Source organism: Schistocerca nitens, chromosome 1, assembly GCF_023898315.1.
Source record: "Schistocerca nitens isolate TAMUIC-IGC-003100 chromosome 1, iqSchNite1.1, whole genome shotgun sequence".
NCBI lineage: Eukaryota > Metazoa > Arthropoda > Insecta > Orthoptera > Acrididae > Schistocerca > Schistocerca nitens.
Window position 1 is genome coordinate 623,745,489 of NC_064614.1, and position 21,792 is coordinate 623,767,280.

Sequence of the window (21,792 nt, forward strand, 5' to 3'; positions counted from 1 at the left end):
ATGGTAGCCAAGCGTGAACTCACCAAAGAGTGGCGAGCCCCCTGGGGGAGAGAAGAAATGTTAACTGTCAAAGCTACTGAAATAACCCAAGCAGCACAAGCTTTTTCAACAGATTGAGAAGTTTCCAAAGTTTGTCATGTATCACCAAGTACACGCACCACACCACAGTAGCACATTATAACACAACCACTTTGGAGAAGCACAAGCCACAGCTGCATCAGCTTTGCCTTGAGAGGATTCTATTCCCCCAGCCCAGCAAGAAGTAGAATAGTTTATGTTTCAAGTTGCTCTCTGGGGGCATTCTGAAGATTCAAGTTCCCAATTATTTTTCTGGGATGACCATATACTGCCAATATTATTAATCTTCTCTCCAGTCATTTTACACAATAGTTGTTAAAAAAAGCTTACATACCTGGTTCATCATTTTCCTTTTCCTTTCCTGCACTCCTTTTAATATGAACAGATTTCCTTGTTGGAGTCTGTGTAGTTTCTTTTGAAACCACGGAGGTATCTGTCAAACAACAACAACATATAAATCTAATGTCAAAATGTTTCTTCAGTCATTAAGAATGTTACTGAAGAAATCTAATAATTTGAAACTACTGATCACATGACAACAGCAGCTCTCAAAATTTCTTTAAAAAAAGAACAGGTACACAATGTATTTTAGAACTGCACTTCAGATATGAGCTACGGGCATCACATCATATGAGACAGAAAGCAAGACTGGTCCTATAACAACACCACCATTGGCGTACTTAAATAAATATTCATTTGCTTCACAGTATTTTCACACAGTGAATGTAGTTTGGCAGAGACTTTAATAGTCATGCACAGTGAAGACTTCTACCTATCAGCCTGGTAAGCTGAATGTAGTCTGCCTTGTCAGGGACAGCACCTTAAATGTACAGCTCATCAGCTAGTCGAATGAATGCCACTACACACTCTACTTATTGTACTAATCACCGAATTCCATCCTTATGCTGTATCATACCTTGCAATGTTCGGAAGTTGTTCTTGTTGCAGACTACAATCAAAAGACCGATTTGCTGTAGGTCTCCACACTAGTACATCAGATTCAACCCTCTCCATCTCTGCCTATCTACTGAAACTGACCTCCATTTGAACATTCATACATTACTCAAGCTTTGGCCTCTCCCTACAAGTTTTACTTACAACACTTCCTTCCATTAAGGAACTCTCTTTTCTTTGATGCCTCAGAATTTGTCCTATCTATTAATAGGACAAGTCCTCCTTTTAGTCAAGTTGTGCCATAAATTACCATTCTCCCCCAAATTTAATCTAGTACAGTGAGTCCCAAAGTGGTCTATATCAATCCTAACCTGCAAGGGATCTATATCAGCAGGGGAGGAGGATAAAAGGTGGTGCATTAGACACAAGAGTGGATTCCATGTAGGCAGGTCACAACCAAAATTCCCAACTATTGTCACAGAGCTGAAGCTTGATCCTATTTATGTCACTGTTTGTCTCATTGGCTAAGAGAGATTTCTTTTTTTTGTTTGGGTTTAAGGGCGCTCAACTGCTGAGGTCATTAGCGCCCAGTCACTGTTGTGAGAGCACATGGAATCTGGTAAAACCCAAGGGGATGGGGGGACACCAGAGGGACCTGACAAATATGCAGATAAAATAAGTAAAAAGGTTAAATGTCTTTGGACAAGCCAGTTAAAGTTATAAAACGCAGAATACAAGCAGCTGCTCGAGCGTCATCAGCTAAAACATCCGGTAAAGTAGATGGCAGGGACAGGACAACACGAAATTGACTAAAACGGGGACACGACAATAAAACATGGCGCACTGTTAATGCCTGACCACAAGGGCACTGTGGGGCTGGGTCACCGGAGAGCAGGTAACGGTGGCTAAACCGGCAATGCCCAATCCGCAACCTGGTCAGAAGGACCTCCACGCGCCGAGATGGTCGGGAGGATGTTGTCCAAGCAGTTGGGAGCGGTTTTACTGCCCGGAGCTTGTTTCCTTGGAGGGATGACCAAGCATCCCACCACAACGACACAAGCCTCTTACATACATCCCCACGAACGTCAGATGATGGGACACAATGGGAGGCTGGCCGAGGCAGGAGGACTGCAGCCTTGGCTGCAGCCTCATTCCCAGGCACTCCTACATGTCCGGGAACCCACAGAAAGCTGACAGAACCACCATTATCAGCGAAAGAATGGAGGGACTGCTGTATCCGTTGAATCAAGGGATGGACCGGATAGGGAGCTCCAAGGCTCTGAAGAGCACTGAGTGAGTCAGAGCAGAGTACATACAATGAATGGCGGTGGTGGCGGGCATACTGAACGGCCTGATGGAGAGCAAAAAGCTCGGCCATAAAGCTGGAACATTGGTCGAGGAGCCGGTATTTAAAGGTGGCGGCCCCGATGACAAAGGCACAGCCGACACCATCTCAGTTTTGGAGCCATCGGTGTAAATAAAGGTGTGACCAGCAAGTCGAGCACGAAGTTCGACAAACCGTGAGCAATACACTGCAGCCGGAGTACCCTCCTTCGGGAGTGAGCTGAGGTTGAGATAAATACGAACCGGAGCCTGGAGCCAAGGTGGTGTCGGGCTCTCACCCTCTCTGAAGGTGGTAGAAAGGGCAAAATCCAATTGTCGAAGTAGGCGACGGAAACGGACTCTGGGGGGCAGCAGGGCAGACACATACAACCCGTACTGACGGTCGAGAGAATCGGCGAAGAAGGACTTGTAAGAGGGGTGGTCGGGCATAGACAACAGCCGGCAGGCATACCGACACAGCAGTACGTCGTGCCAGTAGGTCAATGGTAACTCGGCAGCTTCAGCATAAGGACTCTTGACAGGACTAGTGTAGAAGGCTCTGGTCGCAAGACGTATCCCCCGATGGTGGATGGAGTTGAGCCGGCGTAAGAGGGATGGCCGAGCGGACGAGTAGACGAAGCTCCCATAATCCAGCTTCGATCGGACTATGGACCGATACAAGCGAAGCAGGACAGTGCGATCCGCTCCCCAAGATGAACCGCTAAGAACTCTGAGGACATTAAGGGAACGTGTACAACGGGCCGCCAAATAAGAGAGATGTGGAGACCAACACAGTTTCCTGTCCAACGTGAGGCCTAGAAACTTAGTTGTGTCCACGAATGGGAGAACAACGGGACCGAGATGGAAGGATGGCGGAAGGAACGCTTTACATCGCCAAAAGTTGATATAAACCGTCTTCTCTTCAGAGAACCGGAAGCCATTTGCCACGCTCCATGAGTAGAGGCTGTCTAGACAACGCTGAAGGCAGCGCTCCAGGAGGCATGTTCTCTGGGCACTGCAGTAGATCGCGAAGTCATCGACAAAGAGAGAGCCTGAGACATTAGGTGGAATGCAATCCATAATTGGATTGATCGTGGTGGCAAAAAGGGCTACGCTCAAGACGGAGCCCTGAGGCACTCCGTTCTCCTGGAGGAAGACGTCTGACAATACGGAACCCACACGTACCCTAAACTTTCGATCCGTTAAAAAGGAATCAATAAAAAGGGGCAGGCGACCGCGTAGGCCCCACCTGTGCATAGTGCGGAGGATACCTCCTCTCCAACAGGTATCATAAGCCTTCTCCAAGTCGAAGAACACGGCTACCGTTTGGCGCCTTTGCAAAAAGTTGTGCATGATGAATGTCGACAAGGTCACAAGGTGGTCAACAGCGGAGCGGCGGCGACGAAAGCCGCATTGGACATTAGTAAGTAGCCGTCGAGATTCAAGAATCCAGACTAACCGAGCATTAACCATGCGCTCCATCACCTTACAGACACAGCTTGTAAGAGAAATGGGGCGGTAACTAGAAGGAAGGTGTCTATCCTTCCCGGGTTTGGGTATAGGAACAACAACGGCGTCACGCCAACGCATGGGGACTTGACCTTCGGTCCAGACGCGATTGTAGGTACGAAGAAGGAAGCTTTTGCCCGCCGGAGAAAGGTGTGCCAGCATCTGAACGTGAATGGCATCTGACCCCGGAGCAGAGGACCGGGACAGTGCAAGCGCACATTCGAGTTCCCGCATAGTAAAGGGGACATTATAAGTTTCCAGATTCAGCGAGTGGAAGGAAGGTCGCCGAGCCTCTTCTGCCTCTTTCCTGGGAAGGAAGGCAGGATGGTAATGGGCGGAGCTTGAAACCTCCGCGAAAAAGCGGCCAAAGGCATTGGAGACAGCCACAGGATCAACAAGGACCTCATTACCTGAGGTCAGGCCAGGTACCGAGGAGTGGGCCTTAATGCCCGACAGCCGGCGCAGGCTACCCCAAACGACGGAAGAGGGAGTAAAACTGTTAAAGGAGCTGGTGAAAGAGGCCCAACAAGCTTTTTTGCTGTCTTTGATGACTCTACGGCATTGCGCTCGGAGTCGTTTGTATTCAATACAATTCGCCAACATAGGATGGCGGCGAAAGGTGCGTAAAGCACGTCGTCGAGCATGGATAGCGTCCCTACAAGCCTTGTTCCACCAGGGGACGGAAACGCGACGTGAAGAAGAAGTAGTACGAGGAATGGAACGTTCGGCAGCATTGATGATAACAGCCACGAGGTATTCGACCTGACTGTCACAACTGGGAAAATCGTGGTCCGGAAAGGTCGCCAGGGAGGAGTAAAGTCCCCAGTCAGCTTTCAGTATGTTCCAGCTCGAAGGACGTGGGGATGGGGTGTGGTGCAGGAGACGAACGACACAGGGGAAGTGGTCGCTCGAATAGGTGTCAGAAAGGACATACCACCCGAACCGATGGGCAAGAGTGGTAGAACAGATCGAGAGGTCCAAGTGGGAGTAGGTATGAGTAGAGTCCGAGAGGAAAGTCGGGGCGCCAGTATTGAGGCAGACAAGATTGAGATGGTTGAAGACATCCGCCAAGAGTGAGCCTCTTTGACAGGATGCAGGACAGTCCCAAAGGGGATGATGGGCATTGAAGTCGCCAAACAATAAAAACGGCGGGGGAAGCTGAACGATCAGGTGCATCATGTCAGCCCGGCTAACAGCAGATGACGGTGGAGTGTAGATGGTACAAACTGAAAAAGTCAAAGCAGAAAGAGTAATGCGGACAGCTATTGCTTGGAGTGGGGTGGTCAATGGGATGGGATGGTAATAGACATCGTCCCAAATGAGCAACATGACCCCACCATGAGCTGGGACACCGTCCACAGGGGTGAGGTCATACCGCTCCGAGGTATAGTGGGTAAAGGCAATACGGTCAGTCGGGCGCAACTTGGTTTCCTGGAGACCAAGGACGAGCAGACAGTGCAGGCGGATGAGCTGTTGTAATTCCTCCCAATTAGATCGAATACCTCTTATGTTCCAATGAAACAACGCCATCGCTAGTCAAAAAGTTGGGGGAACGAGACGGGGGAAGAGCTGGTCACCTCGACGGCCGCGGAGGGCCAGGTTGCGAGGGAACAACGCTACAACCGACGGGAGGCGAATCCGGTTCCATCGACTCGTCGCCAGCTGCGGCCGCTGTCCCTGGTTGTGTAGGAGGGGCAGCATCGCTTGCCGACGAAAGGCCAGCTGAGCGCCTGGCAGCAGAGCGTCCCGGCGAAACTGAGGACGGCCGGGAGCAGCGACTCACGGATGGAGTGTCAGATGAAACGCGCCGGGGTGGAGAGGGGGATAGAGACTTCTTCTTGGAGGCCTTCTTGGAAGGCCGAGGAGGCATAGGGATGGTGGGCTGGACCCGAAGAAGGTCCTCACGCGCGGGGTCCGTTTTGGAACGCCGGACCTCGGAAGCTGGGGTCCGGAACGTTTCCCCGATGGACGCCTGAGAAGAGGATCGCTTCTCAGGTGGCGTGGGGGCAGGAGGAGGAGGAAGGGTGGCCCCTGGGGCAGAGGGGGAGGGGGCCACGGGGGAGGAGGATTTGGAAGGGAGGGATTTGGGAGGCGGAGGCAGAGCCCCCTGATGGGCGGAGGAGGCGGAGGGGGGACAGGATAGGGGTGAGGATACCGCGGAAGGAGTGGACACAACTCAGGCAAACGAAATGGTCAATGGCACAGGATGGAGGCGGTCATACTTCTTCCTGGCCTCAGAATAAGAGAGCCGATCCCAAGTTTTGATTTCTTGTATCTTCTTCTCCTTCTGATATGCGGGGCAGTCTGAGGATCTAGGCGAGTGGACGCCAGGACAATTAATGCACCGAGGTGGTGGGGTGCATGCATGTTCCTCACGAAGAGGACGTCCACAATCGCCACAAAGGGGCTCAGCCTCACACCGTGACGACATGTGCCCAAAACGCAAACACCTAAAACAGCGCATAGGAGGCGGGACGTAAGGTCGCACGTTACACCGGTAGCACATCACCTTTACCTTCTCCGGGAGAACGTCCCCCTCGAAGGCGAGGATAAAGGCTCCGGTGTCGATGCGACGGTCTTTGGGGCCGCGCTGGACTCGCCGGACGAAATGCACGCCTCGGCGCTCCAGGTTGGCCCTGAGCTCCTCATCAGATTGTAGCAGGAGGTCACGATGAAAAATAACCCCCTGCGTTCTATTTAGTGCCAGATGTGGGACAATGGATACTGGGATGTCCCCTAGGCGGTCGCACGCCTGGAGCGCCGCCGACTGTGTGGCGGAGATGGTCTTGATAAGAATGGACCCTGAACGCATCTTGCTGAGAGCCTCGATTTCCCCGAAGATGTCCTCAATGTGCTGAACAAAGAACATGGGCTTGGAGGTGGCGAATGTCCCCCCATCGGTTCGAGAACAGACCAAATAGCGGGGGAAGTACTTCGCCCCAAGCCGGCGGGCCTGTCCCTCCTCCCATGGAGTGGCCAAGGGGGAAAGGGCAGGAGAACCAGAACTAGAAACGGTACCTTTTCTTTTGAAAGACTCTGCCGCAGAGCGACCTGATACGTGTTGACGTTTCATCTGCGGAACGTCCGCCCCGATACCACCCACTCCGACCAGGGGCTCTCCCCACAGGCGCCACCCAGCCGCAGCAAGGGCCACCTGGCAGGATGACCATTGCCGGGAGTCCTGATGCCCCAAGGAGACGGGCATCTACTCCTTGGCCGACGTGGGGAGGGTGCAGCTCAGGTATCGGCAGTACGATCCCTGTGTTGTCAGGGGGCTACAACCTAGAGGGTACATGACGACCCCACCACAACGGGCTGGCTACCGTGCTGGATTTTTGGTGCCATGGAAAGTCCATCATGATCGCTGGTGCAGATGGAGATGCACTATGGGCGTAACTTGGACAACCCATCAGGCGTTTAGGCCCAATTTGAGGAATAGTGGGTATGGTTACAACGCCGGTGCAATGCTGAGTGCCAAGGTCTTAGTGCACTTAGGACCAGTGGTACACCACGTAAGGTGTCCTTCCCCAAAAGGCTCGTACTTCTGTAGAATTTTGAAAAATGGAGGTCAAACCCCAAGGGGGACCATCACATGGAAGGCCGAAACGGTTGAAACTCCTTTTAGTCGCCTCTTACGACAGGCAGGAATACCTCAGGCCTATTCTTACCCCGGACCCGCAGGGAGGGGGGGCTAAGAGAGAGGATGGAGCAACTTTTAATTTTTGCTCTCCTTCTCGTAACACTCAACAGCCATTAATAATAATAATAATAATAATAATAATAAGCTTCACTCCATAAAGTATTGCCCTCCTTGGAGGATTGGAAAGAGTATCTGCTGCTGCCCATGATGGGCCAGGAAACACTTCATCACCCATCAAAGACGTATTAATTTGCAACACAGCACAGTATGATACAAAAATCACTTTGCAGTGGATACATATGCAAGGTTTTATGTTACATTGTTGCAACTGCCAGGAACTGAACACCAAACATCAGTGAGCCAAAGTAGACAGACTTCTTCCGATCCACCACTAGGGAGCCCCTGTTCATCTCTTTAGGGAAAGATTATAGTTCAGTACCAAAAAAGTAAAAGTGAATCCGTGTCATGTTTGGGAGTGCTGGAGGTAAGCAAATGAATTACTTTTTCCTCAAATTTTCTTTTCCTTTCATTGGGTAGATATGCGCTGATTATGACTTGAGGCTGATTGCTATCTTATCATATTTACCTTAATAGCTTTACCTTAATAGCTGTCGACAGATAACTGATACTAAACATGACAATCTAAACAGAAACAGAGACAGAGGCAGTACAGTGTTGTTTATTTCAAGCTTGGGCTCACTATCAGATGAATATCATCTTAGAGTGTATCACCCTGATAAAACAGATAAAGATTTGAAATATGTAATACAACTTCAAAGAGAGACCCACAATGGACAGTACGTTCGCTTTGAGGTCCAAGGAGACAGTGATTTGGTGGCATCTTACAATAACTTATAGCAAAATCTGGAAAACTGCATACTATCAGGGAACAGTTAATTTTGCAAGCTAATTAAGAGGTTTTAGAAACTATTCTACACAAACCTGCTTATAATATATTCAAAAGAATTCTTCTGAGTAACAATGCAGTTCAAAGAACATATTCATGAAATGTGTTATGATATTGAAAGCATCTTGTGTAATTATCTGCAAATGACCACCTCTCCAAACAACTGGAAGAGTAAACTTTACCTGGGAATGAAGCATTATTAGTTGTATATGTTAGTCCTGTTAGTGTTTTGAAAGATTATTTCATGGAAAAAGCAATACCTTTATCAAACATAATGCCAGGGGCAGTATATGGAGCACCTGCCATGTCTGGTAATTATCATGGATTGATAAGCCATTTGAAACAAAATGCACATGGGATATCAGTAACAGCGCCATTCATCAACATCATTTACTTGTTAAAAAAATCTGAGCAGTAACTTGATGCAATCTCTTCAACTTATAATTAATCTAGTAAACAAAATTCGAAGCAGCACATTGAATTCTAGGTTGTCCGTGCAGTTATGTCAAGAAAATTACACGAACTTTCATCAATTACTCTTTCACACTGAAGTACACTGTCTGTCAAGAGGCTATGTTTGACAAGATTTTTCTCACTTTTCAAAACTGCTTTAAAGATTTTGAATGTTAAAGATCCAATTTTAAAAGAAAATTTTAATCAAGTGGAAACCAGACATTTCTTATTTAACATATTTGCTTACTAAATTAAAAGAGCCACACTTGCAGTTACAACATGACAATCTATATTTGATAAAAACAGAGTTCATCATTCCAGGTTTTCTTCTCAAAATTGAACCAATGAAGAAAATATTGGACAGTGTAATTTTCCCAGTTTCCCAATTTGTCACAGAAACTGACAGGATGATGATTCATTCACCATTCAAATGTCCCAGACAGAGATTTTGAGACAAGGTTTGAGGACATTTTTACTGTCAAAATACCACACTGGGTTATCAATGCATACAGAGCAGAGTAGGCACTAATAAAGAAATTACGATAAAGTTTGGGAAGGCATATTAGCAATTCAGGATTCAGGGGCTTGTTACTTATCCTTCATTATGGATAATCGCAGGAAAGTTTTTGATAGCTTTCCCATTTTCCTACCTCCTGGAAAGTATTTTCAGCATGGTTACCATTCTTCTTACAAAAAAAATGAAATAGATTGGAAATCAGTGACTGAGGAGATGTTAGGTTAAACCTAACTGAAATGAAGCCAAATATTACATATTTGCTAATGAAGTATCAGGCTCAGTTCTCTCATTAAAAGCATTTATGTACTAATTGCAATAGATAAGCATTTTGTGTCATTTAAATTAATAAATGTATAAAACTTAACATTTTGTTTTCCATTCAACAATTATGCATACGACAGTTAGTAGCACTGTATCAGATGTCGAAATTACTTTCAAAGTTAATGAATTTGATTTGTAAAAACTCAATGTATAAAAGACAGAGACAAAAATATTTGGGGATCTCTGATGTAGTACCTCCCTATGTCATTCCATGTAACCACTTAATCCTCAGAATTCTTCTGTAGCACCATGTTTACAAAGATTCCACTCACCTTTGATCTTAGAAACTTAGTGTCCATGTTTCACTTTCATATAAGGCTAGGCTCTAAACAAATCGCATAAAAAAAAAACTCCCTAAATTTTAAATTTATACTCTGTTGATCAGAAATGCCTTTCTGCCTACAGCCAGCCCACTTTTTATACCACATCTACTTTGACCATCCTCATTTAGTTTGTTGCTCAAATAGTAAAACTCGTCTGCTACTTTTAGTATCATTTCCCCATCCAACTCCCTCAACACCACCTGATTTAATTCGACTACATTCCACCACCCTTGTTTTACTTCTTTTGATGTTCATTTTATAATCTCTCTTCACAGCACTACCCATTCTATTGAGCTGCTATTCCAAGTCTTTTGTACGGACTGAATAACATTGAAGACAACCAACAACTCTGACTGAACCCCATGTCAGTCAGTCTCCCTTTCATGTCCTGCAACCCTTGAAACTGCACTCCCTATATTTTATCCCTGTAACCCTCAAAACACATTCCTTCTACTTTTCAGGTATCCCTTCTCCACTTTAATCCGATAGGTGGCATTTAATCATATCTTTCTCCCAGTTATGCAAGGTTCTATACTCTTGCATTTGGCATCTAGTCATTGCTGCTTAGACATTTTCTATCAATCTCATTTTTTAGATGTGTCTACTCCTTTTCACCTACTTCATTTTTAAATATTATTTTCTTGTCAATTAAATTGAATACCTTCTGTGTCCTACAAGTATTTCTGCTAGACTTTGCTTTTTTTACCTATGTGACTCTCTGCTACCTTCAAAATTTCACCTCTCAACTAACCAATCATCTTCAATGGCTTTCTTTCCTCTGTTGTAGTCCAACATAGCACAATGATACAACAAACTCTCAACAACCGCACAGTCTTTCATTTTGTGGAGGAAACACCCTCCGCCTAGATTTCGCATCTCGTTGAGAAGCAAGTGGTGAGCTGCCTATGGAATCCTGCTACCAGGTGCTGCAATACTGATGGGGAAAGTGTGCTGCAAAACCCCAGTCAACCACAGCAGTGTGCTGAATTTCCACATGTTGTGATCCAATGTTGAGCTATCTTGGTCGCCTAAGTGACTCAAGGTGGGCCCTATCGCAACAAAACTGGGCAGAGCAACTATAAATACTTGACACTTGGACACTAGGGAACTTGTGTTTGAGCACTGCTGATGCCATGGCAAACCAGATGCCAGCCAAGGTCCCATGTGAGCCAAGCAGCTCCAATTGCATCTAGTAGCAAGATCAGCTAGCTGCGGCTCTATGAGCCCCTACCCAGACTTGATGGCTCCAGGTTTTCAGGTACGCGCTACTAATGGAGGACTACCTCTAGGGTATCTTTAGTAGGTCTTTATGTTTCCCAATGGTCCTGGGTTTGGTGCCAGTGCACCTGAGTGTGCAATGAAGAGATAGCAGCTGCTGCCTGGGATACTATGCAGGCCACCAGTCTTCGACCACCAACCTTTGTACAAGTGTCAACAGAATAATTGGTGACCGAGTTCTCGTGATTCTGTGTCCGCCATGGTGCTGGTAGTAGGCAACCCATCATCAATCGCCATTCACGGACAGAGATGACCATCCTGGCATTTAATGTTGCCTACACACTCAACACCATTACGTATTTACCCAGATGCCATCTCTGCCTAAATTCCAACATTTTTGAAATTTCTTCAATTTAAATCTGTTGTCCATAACCAATAAATTATGTCCAGAGAACACATCTGCCCTGGAAATGTCTTACGGTTTAAAATCTTGTTTTGAAATACCTGCTTTACCATGATATAAGATCTCTTCCACGTATACAGCTTCTTTCATTATTCTTAAACCAAGTGGTGACAATGATTAAATTATTTTCTGTACAAAATTCCAGCAAACAGCTTCCGCTTATTTCTATTCACCAGTCCGAGTTCTCTTCCTTTTCCTTTCATCGAATACCAGCCACCCATCACAAATTATTGTGTCCTTTAACTATATCAATTTCCTTTACCTCATGATGCTTTCAACTGCAGAGCTAGTTGGCATATAAACTTGCCCTACCAGGGTGAAATTTCCTGGTTTCCGGACAAGTTTTAGCATTTTCCCCTGACAAATGTTGAGATCTCATGGGTAAGTTAAGATGTAAGTTGACAATCTGTCTTTGCAGCTACGGTACAAGAAACAATAGTGCAGAGGAGGAAATATCTTAAAAATCAGATGGTGTTTCCTGATGTGAGCAAAAATCTTAAGTACTATCATCAACATCTTTCGTAATGAACTGTTTTTCGGTGGAGATAGCAAGCGAAATGGTATGTGTGTTTCATTAAGACCACTGATGTTATTTTATTTCAATAAAACGAGGCACATTTAGTGACAAAAATATATATTTCCTTGGAGTCTCAAGACAGATTTAAAATACCTTCACTGATTTCAGAAATAACCTCAGAAAAAAGTAGGCCCCTTGAAAGAAGTGTACAAGGCAGAGAAGAATTGTGTAAAACCAACACTGTAGGTGACTGCTAATAAAATGTTGGTTCTACTATGTTCGTTATTGTCGATTATTACTCACTGTGTTGTATCTATTATATTGTAGGTAACGTGTGAATTTTCTTTCGAGAAATATACAAGTATATAGCGTCCAAAGCGGCAGCGACTGACAATTTTCTTCTTCTTATTGTCCATACATTCTTAATATAAATCACTTTTGAAGTGCCAAAATATGCTAGAACAAATAAAATACCCATAAAACACCACACTGTAAAACATATTTGTGATGAGACAGTCACAATTCCTGAAACCCATCACCTATGCCTTCGGTATGCTGAGGAGCGCCGCAGTCCTGGCTCCAAAGATAAACCATGAAAATCTGCTTCATTGAGCCACACACACACACACACACACACACACACACACACACACACACACACTGAGGAGCGCCGCAGTCCTGGCTCCAAAGATAAACCATGAAAATCTGCTTCATTGAGCCACACACACACACACACACACACACACACACACACACACACACACACACACACACACGACCTGCAGGCAGATTTGTGAGAATAGATCCAACAGACAGGGCTTGCACATTAGTGGGAACTGAATGGCTTCAGATCAGTAGGCTCGATCCATTACATATAGCCGCAAAAATGGCCTCATGTTGTGGCCGATTGTGGAAATCCACTCATGTGGCCAGCTATTCGTGAACCACAGACAGCATGTTCATGACAAGAGACCACAGTGATCAATCCATGCAACAGATAACTTGGTCAAATACTCTGAGAATCAATCATAATAAGGACAGGTAGCAATTCACCATAAAGATGTCTGCTGAGCCGCAGACAGGCACAAGAAAAGACCATCACAACTAAATTTTCAACCATAGCTTTTGTCAGAAAATGAGACCACAAACACATTCACACAATTACTCAGATACAACTCATGCAAACATGACCTCTGACTCTGCATTCACCGAGACTCAGATCCACATAAATCACTCCTCATGCCTCCCTGCCTCTTGTTGGCAGCTGCTAGGCTAGTGGCAAGATGTTGTGGCAGCACTGACTGCAAGCTGAAGGCTGCGTTAGGAAGGAAAGAAACAGCAGAAATGTGGGAGTAAGGAAGTGGTGCACGTACTCAGCTGCACACAGCCAGTGACGATGTATGACACTTCAGTAAACAAACCATTTCATCTACTGAGGCGAAAATGAGATTTTTCCAGTTTTTTTCTTTTTTTTAGTTTCCCTGATATTTCCCCAATTTCCCTGGTGTGTTTGAAATTCCCTGAACTCCAGAACCTGTTGCAACCCAGGCTAGAGTGATGTGTGTTTGCTTTGTGTCTATCTTGGTTACAATTATGTGTTCACTATGCCATTTATAGTAGTGTATGTGTATTTCCATTTTCTTTTTGATTATTAGGACTATTCTTGCATTACCCGTACTTGATTTTGTGTTGGTAAACTCGTATGGACCTGATCACAAGTCCCATTCTTCCGGTCACTGATCTTCATTAATTTTGACTATATCTAACTTCAACATAATCCATTTCCTTTCTAACTCTCTAACCCAACTACCTTATGAAGGAATCTACAATTACCAATTTGAAGATTGCCAGTTTCTTTATCTGAATAGTCCACATGCAGAGGTTCAAGTAGGGGTGCCGCCATCATTACGCCATACAGTAGAGTTGCACAAACTCAGAAAAACAGCTGTAGTTTCCCCTTGCTTTCAGCCACACACAGTACCAGCAAGGCAAGGTGATGTTTGCTAATGTTACAGGTCCAGCCCCAGCAACTACTGAATGGACTGCTCTTCAGAATTCAAGGGTTAGTATGGCGTTTCCACAGATATTCTTTCATTGTGTTTGCACCTGCATTACAACTATCCTTATCACTGAGACACTGGAGCTACCCACCTCATCAAGGTTCTTGATGGTGACAGGGGTCTAAAATTTATGAGGATAAATTATTATTATCTGTCACTGTATACTGCATCATTTCTTCTACACACATCCCATAATAGTTGCTGGTGCCCCATACATTCTTCTTATCATCATAATAAACACCTATATGAGTAGTGGGGGCCAGGGTGGGTGGAGGGTGGGGGGGTTGGCAGACGAGGAGGGGGGGGGGGGGAGGTAGAGAGGGGTAGGGAGGAGGGAATTGAGAACAGTACAAATAACACTAAAGGATACTAGAATGTCTATTTTTGCTTGGATTAACTCGAAGCACACGGCATTGAATGCATATTTAAGATGTTCCTTCCCCTAATGCATTTGACAATCTGTGCGCTTCTCTTTTGTTCCATATTCTTGACATTTTAAATGTTGGAGCACCAAAATGTTGTAAGAAAATATTCATCCTGAATACATATTTTCTCATTCAGCAAATATCTGTTCTTCATGTAAGAGTTGGTCTCTTTCTAAAATATAGTCAGACTTAATAATAATATTCTTTGACAGCAATAAATGTAGAATCAATTGTAATACCTACCAAGAACACTAATTCTATATCAGCGTGATACCAAAACTGGTGCTTCTTTATTGAAATACTTCTGTGAAGCCTCAAAATTTGTAGCGAATGTGAATCAATGCAGCAACAAGTTCCAAGGTTCTAGTCAGTGCATTGTTTCTGTTCTTTTAATGTGAAAATGATCTCGACAGCATCTGCCACAGACTATCAAATCAAACAGAGTGTACCAGTGTCATCTTTTTCAGTTTCATGAGATGTTTACTTATGTAATTTTATAAATAAGTAAGAACACTCCTAGCAGATGTAATCCATTGCCAGTCATCTGTTGACATCTTAAGCTGTTGAATGTTCTGCTGGGTATCAGTACTGACCTTGTAGAATATTTCAACATGACTCGTCTGCATCAGGTGCTTTGGTGATGACAGTGAATCACATTGTCAAAACATTGTACATGGATGACACTGATATCCAGCAGAACACGTGACACCTCAAGATGTCAACATATCACCAGGGAAGCCTGAAGAATTACATCAAGAGACTATGTGAGGAGGAGGAGAAGAAGTTCCAAAATATCAAGAAGTTGGACAAGCTTCGACAGCAGAAATGGAGAAAGCTGAGTTCCCTCAGCTTCATGCTGGATGGAGACATAGTACCAGTTTTCACCCTGATCAAAAATGACATCTCCAGAGCAGCAAACAAAGTAAGACATCCAGCAAGCATGGCACTTGTTAGGGAAAGGATTCAAGACATGCGCCACAAACTAGATTTTGGGGCCAGGGTGCTTTTATACCTTAACCTGTACATGGCAGCCTCCCTAACACAAAGATTGGGACTGGGTTGACAGTGCCTCTTCATCCCTATCAGAGTGCATCAGGAAGAATGCCTAAGTGTGCCAGTCTGCGAAGTCTGACTGTATATGTAAGAAAGCACAGCAGGTGTAGGATACTCTCACTGTGATTAACTTAAGTGGCAAGCTGTTTGATGACACCACCTTGAAAGTACTCAGCAGGGTTCTCAACTTCACACCTATGCCTTGGAATACGCCTATTTCAAGTTTCATCAGTACATTGGAGCAAGTACCCAACACACTTCTACCATGTGTTGCAGACACAATCTGCTGGAAGACCTGAAAGGCAATAAGAAAGACAAAACTTCAAAAACTGAGCATTTTCGGAGACAAGAGTGGCCCTCAAGAAGCTACATTTAGAGAGCAGCACTGTGGTTTTGTCAATGGACAAAGGGAACTCCATAGTTGTTAGTCAACAGATTGATTATGATGAGAAAATTCATCAACTTGTGGAGGACCATGCATACAGCTTTTTGGAATGTGAACCTAAAGACAGAGTGGACAAGAAAGCCACAGATCTCTTGAAGGCAATAGACATGTCACATAAAGTGATTAAACAATTATGACCCAGAGTGCTAGATCCAACTAGACTGCTGAGTCTCCCGAAAGTGCACAAAGGGGTTATACCACTTCAGCCAATTGTCAGTAAAATTGGTGCATCATTGTATCCAGCAGCTAAATATTTGAAAAAACTGCTGGGCCCATTGTGTATTCACTATACCTGCAACTCTGAGGATTTCTTGCGATGTTTCAAGCAACTACATGTCACGGAATCCGATATAACTGTTAAGTTCTGATGTGGTTTCCCTGTTTATCAAGTTACCACTGAAAGACTCACTGGGACCGATAGCAGAAAAATTTGGCGATGCTTATATGGACCTGTTTAGCCACGTACTGACTGCAACATATTTTCTGTATAGGGGCACATATAAAGAGGAGACAGAAGGAATGGCCATGGACAGCACCCTTTCTCCATTGGTTGTCAATCTGTTAATGGACAAAATGAGGATAAAATATTAGAGACGGCTAGATACAAATCCACATTCTTCTTCAAGAATATGAATGTGAGCTGGACTCATGGAAGCGAGAGGCTCCCTGAATTTATGAAACATTTAACTTGTACAATCCATGGAACTCGGAAAGGATCGTCGACTGCTGTTTCTCATGTACTGATCAAAAGGAGAGCAGATGAGTATGTTGGCTACAGTTTGTATAGCAAACCAACACACTAATTTATACCTACAAGCTAACAATTGTCAGCACCGATGCAGAAGAATTGAGTTCTAAAGACACTTGTACGCAGGGCAGATACCTTGTCACACAAAGACAGTTTGACATCAGAAACAGAGCACTTATGCTCAGTCATCTGCAGAAATGGATTGGAAACCACACAGATTCAGAAAGTCATTAAACCAGCCGCTCTGCTATACGACAGAGAAGAGCAAGATGAAGCAGAGACTAGTTTACCTACCCTACGCAAGATTATTTCCACGGAGATAAACATAGGATTCTCAAGAAGTATAAGATACAATCTGTGTTCTCTCCACTTATCAAAATAGGGCAATTAATGGGAAATGTAGAAGATGACTTCAGTTAACGAAAACCAAGAATCTGTCTATGTACAGTACCTGACAACTTCAGTTTTCTAATCCATGGTGATTTTGAAAGTTTCTTGTAGAAAAGAGAAATAGCATCATATTTCCTGACCACACCAGTTTGCTCATTACTGTAGCTATTGTGTATCCCAGGGAGAGAGGTTTTCTCCAGACTGGACGCCCCATTAGATAGTGATCTGGGCATAAGAGAGAGGCTCACGGTCATGTGATTTCTCTCAGACGACCATTGCAGAGGAACTTGTACAAGTCCACTCAGCAAGTAGCACCTTCCTATAAATGGGAGCAGAAGATGGCCAGTGAAAATGCCTCCATTACACTCCTGGGTCAAAAGGCCTACCGTATTTACTCGAATCTAAGCCGCACTTTTTTTCCGGTTTTTGTAATCCAAAAAACTGCCTGCGGCTTAGAATCGAGTGCAAAGCAAGCGGAAGTTCTGAAAAATGTTGGTAGGTGCCGCCACAACTAACTTCTGCCGTCGAATATATGTAGCGCTATACAAGCATACTTTGTGGGCACAAAGATAAATACTGGCGCCAAAACCTCTGCATCAGTAAATAAATTAAAAAAGGGGGTAGAAGACGAGCTTTTTTTTTCTCCGCCCCGAGTTTCGACCACTGCATTTTCATACATTATCCAACGAAGTAAATACAAATTCCGTATGGTTCATCTTCGAATGTAGCAGAATTTCAATGTACTACGAAAATCTGACTGGCAAGACTGTTAGGAATGTTAGTCAATATGGCCAACTCTACGTTCAGAGTTTTTTCCTACCTGTGAGAAGAGATGGTTGCTAATAGGAACCTGATGAAATGTGAATCACATGCACTATTCTCTTCACCATAAGAATAATACGAATATAAACATTTTGCCATGTATTCTTTCGTGTTTGCTGCTATCTCATTTAAATCCTGTCTGCCTAATAAACTACGAAACTAGAGTGAGACAACAGCAAACACGGAAGAATATACGTATCGTGTCATGTTTATATTCGTATTATTCTTATGCCTAATAGTGATACAGTCAGAAATGAAGCACGGCAACTGACTAGATTTTAAATGTAAGATGACTAATTTCTATGCAGAATTTGATGTACTAAAGAAGCGGCCGCAAAGATTTTCAAACGGAGAAAAATTTTCGCTAAACTCTCGTTCAGAACATGTTCTATCATACGCAGTCTATTATTTGGTTCTTGTTGATCATTATCAAAGAAAGCAGCAGTGTAAGTAACAACAAATAGCAGTCTCTTGCCATTGTTTCGCTAATGAGACGATTCCTCTTTTTTTTAAGCGGCGGTAGCGCGCACAAAAGCAAGTCATGCCGCGAGCGGCGACAGGCCGTAAACACGCACTATCAAAATGCGACAAACAATGCATGACACAGTACAGTAATGCATTTTCAGCTTAGAGTGACATAAACACCTATAACAAAGAAAACGGCACTTATCAGATCAAAGCAAAATAAGCAATCGATTCAAACCAGACAAAGCACGTGAAAAAGGAAGGGTACCCGTATAAATACGGACGGAGCGCCTGACGCATAGCAATGGCTACCTGGTGAAGCTTAACTGCTAAGCTTACGACTCGAACCAAACTACTGTAGCTGTATCGTCTTTCATTCGACCTAAATTGTGTCTCATATTACAATGGACCAACTTTGTTTTGATTTGGAGGTGCGGCCTAAAACTTTTCTCTCCCCTTGAATTTCGAGTCTCAAATTTCCGGTGCGGCTTAGATTCGGGAAATTTTTTTTTCCCTTTATTTCAAGTCTCATTTTTCAGGTGCGGCTTAGATTCGAGTGCGGCTTAGATTCGAGTAAATACGGTATTTAATTTCATAGCATTGACTGGTCCTGACGAAATCAAAGTGGTGGCTGGCAACTTTTTCGTGGGGATGAAGTGGGCCCTTTGCAACAGAGTGTTTATTGTAAAGTGGTAATCATTTCCAAATTCTGGAGTTAGTATATTTGTGATCAATGAGGCTACTTCTCAAACGTAGAAAGCCTACAATGCATTGAATAGTGGTCCCTGTGCACGGGCGTCCAGTTCTGCTTGGACACTTTTCTGTCTTCTCTCAACGAGTTTTGCAGACTAGTGAGAGTGGAATTGTTCAGAAAAAGAAGACTCTCAGCAGAGCTAGTTACCAGTGGTGTTGAAAAAAGTGTCTGCTCAGCTAAGCTTCACCCCTCTATATCAACAGACAAAGCCACAGCTGCAGGACTATAAGGGAAAGCTGAAAAGTAACGCCTCCAAATTTATAAGAAAAACTCAAAAGATTTTTTCCTTTCTTTTCTTTTTAGTAAAACATACATTATTAATATTCTACATCTTTACCCTTCGTGTCTTACATATCTGCAGAACCTGAGAGAAACACCGTGCTGTAATCAAGTTTCAAATTCGAAGTGTTTGTTCACACATTGAGGACCTTCCCCTTCAACATGACAATGCAAGACCACACGTGAGCACTAGGACATCTGCAACAATCTGGCACTTCTGTCATTGATCCTTCTTCATAAAATCCCAAATTGGCCCCACCGATTTTCATCTGTTTCCAAAACTTAGAGAAAACTTTCCAGGACTTCATTTTGATAGTGATGGAGCAGTGCAAGGAGAGATGAAGTTGTAGTTCCATCAACGAAGACAAAAATTCTAGTGATGGGTATCAACAAACTGGTCTCTTGTTGGGAGAAATGTGTTTGTCTCCAGGGTGACATGTTGAGAAATAAATTTGTAGACACGCACAATAAAGATGTGGACTCTTAATAATGTTTCTCTCATTTAAAAATCTTTATGAGTTTTCATGTAAAAAAATTGGAAGCATTTCTTTTCAGCACACCACGTAAATGGCACTGAATTTATACTGGTCTTAAATATTGATTGTTGTTTTAACTTCTGCTATAAGGAGTGCTGCTGGGACAAAATCACATCGACAAAACATTGATGACTTACCTTCTAACCCTATATAAATTTATGCAGCACAATAGAGGCTACCAGTCACCTATAGCTGACTGATATCTGGTGCACAGAAACATGAAACGGAAAACTTTTTATACTAGTTTCTGAGCTCTTATCCTTTCTGTAGTAAAAGCACACATATGCACAAGTGCATGGAATCAGCTGCAAGTAAACTAGTGCTTCAGATCAACAAGAGAAAGACAATATTTGAGTCTATATAGATGCCAAAATGGGTCCCAGGAAACACTACCATGCTTACACATTGGAAGTAAATCATGTGCCTACATTCTGAAGTCAAATATCAGGGTGCTATATTCGGACAGGAACTTTCCAGCCATGTCTAACTACAGGTGAAATTTAGACCGGAAATCAATCATTGCTGCAACAGCCTACAGCTTTCTTCAAGATGAGAAGTCTTGACAACAGAAATTAAATTAGGCATCAATAAAACATTAACCTAACACTTCTTTATGGATGTGCTAACTGGGTCTCATAAAACAAGACTGTTCATGTTTGGAAGAAAAGTTGTTTATAAAATCTATGGATTCGTTGATGCAAAAAGTGGAAAATCCATGGTAGTGTTGACCTCTACACCATGTATAATTTTCCTAACCTTATGGATGTAAGAAAATATCTTCTACACTAGGTATGTCGAAGCCTGTGGCCAGTGTTAAATACTGAAATTATTGGCATGAGACCTACTGAAAGACACAAAACACTGTGGTACAGAAGAGAGACGACAGAGAAGAGCAGTGGGCAGACACAATGATGCACACGGCTCACTAGGCCTGATCACGACAAGTAATTTACACTGAAGCTTGAACATTAATTGAAACTACTTTCAACCTGGTCTCTGCAAAGTAAAACAAATAATGAAAGAGGATAAAAGACAGGGTTTTGCAGATGCATGCAGAATGTTACACAGCAGAGTAATCAATGCATGCAACTCGGAGGCTGGCTATAGTCGAGTCATTGAAAAAAAAAAAAAGAGTCCTGACAGTCACAGTAGGCTGGGTGCAGCAGCTCCACTCGCCTACTGCAACCTGTTACGCTATGCGATTTTGTAAATATCTCTATGGCAACGTTGTTGGGGATATGTGAACAAACATTTTCCAGCGTGCATAGTGGTGCACGAGATATGAAGTGCAGAGTGCATTAGACTCTGTGGAATATACATGTTCCGTGTTTGTTGATGGGCAAAATAATATATTTGCGTAGCGTAATGTATTAATATGTGTTGTGTGAATAAAGCAAAAGTTTATTCTGTCCATTAAATAGTTGTTACTTGTCATTTAGCTGCGTTAATCTGCATAAACTACAACAAATGTCTCAGTGTTGCCAGAGCTCTATTGTTTTCGCCTACAGCCATTAGGGCTTCATAATTGAACACTGGCAATAGTGTAGCCAGCTGTCAGGGATCAACTTACGCCGACTCATCTATAGGTGCACCAATACAGCCAGGCTCGCTCAGCAGGTAATGCTACTGTCCAAAGTGCTGTGAGACAGTCA

The 21,792-nt window shown here is 43.8% G+C and overlaps 1 protein-coding gene across 1 annotated transcript in view; it reads right to left on the reverse strand.

Moving 5' to 3' along the window:
• The window catches only part of LOC126257631 (uncharacterized), a 163,061-nt gene that overhangs the window by 74,768 nt on the left and 66,501 nt on the right, over window positions 1-21,792 (reverse strand). The window contains exon 8 of the mRNA XM_049955579.1: window positions 413-511. Coding sequence (XP_049811536.1) covers window positions 413-511 — 99 coding nt within the window. The remainder of the gene's footprint in view (window positions 1-412; window positions 512-21,792) is intronic.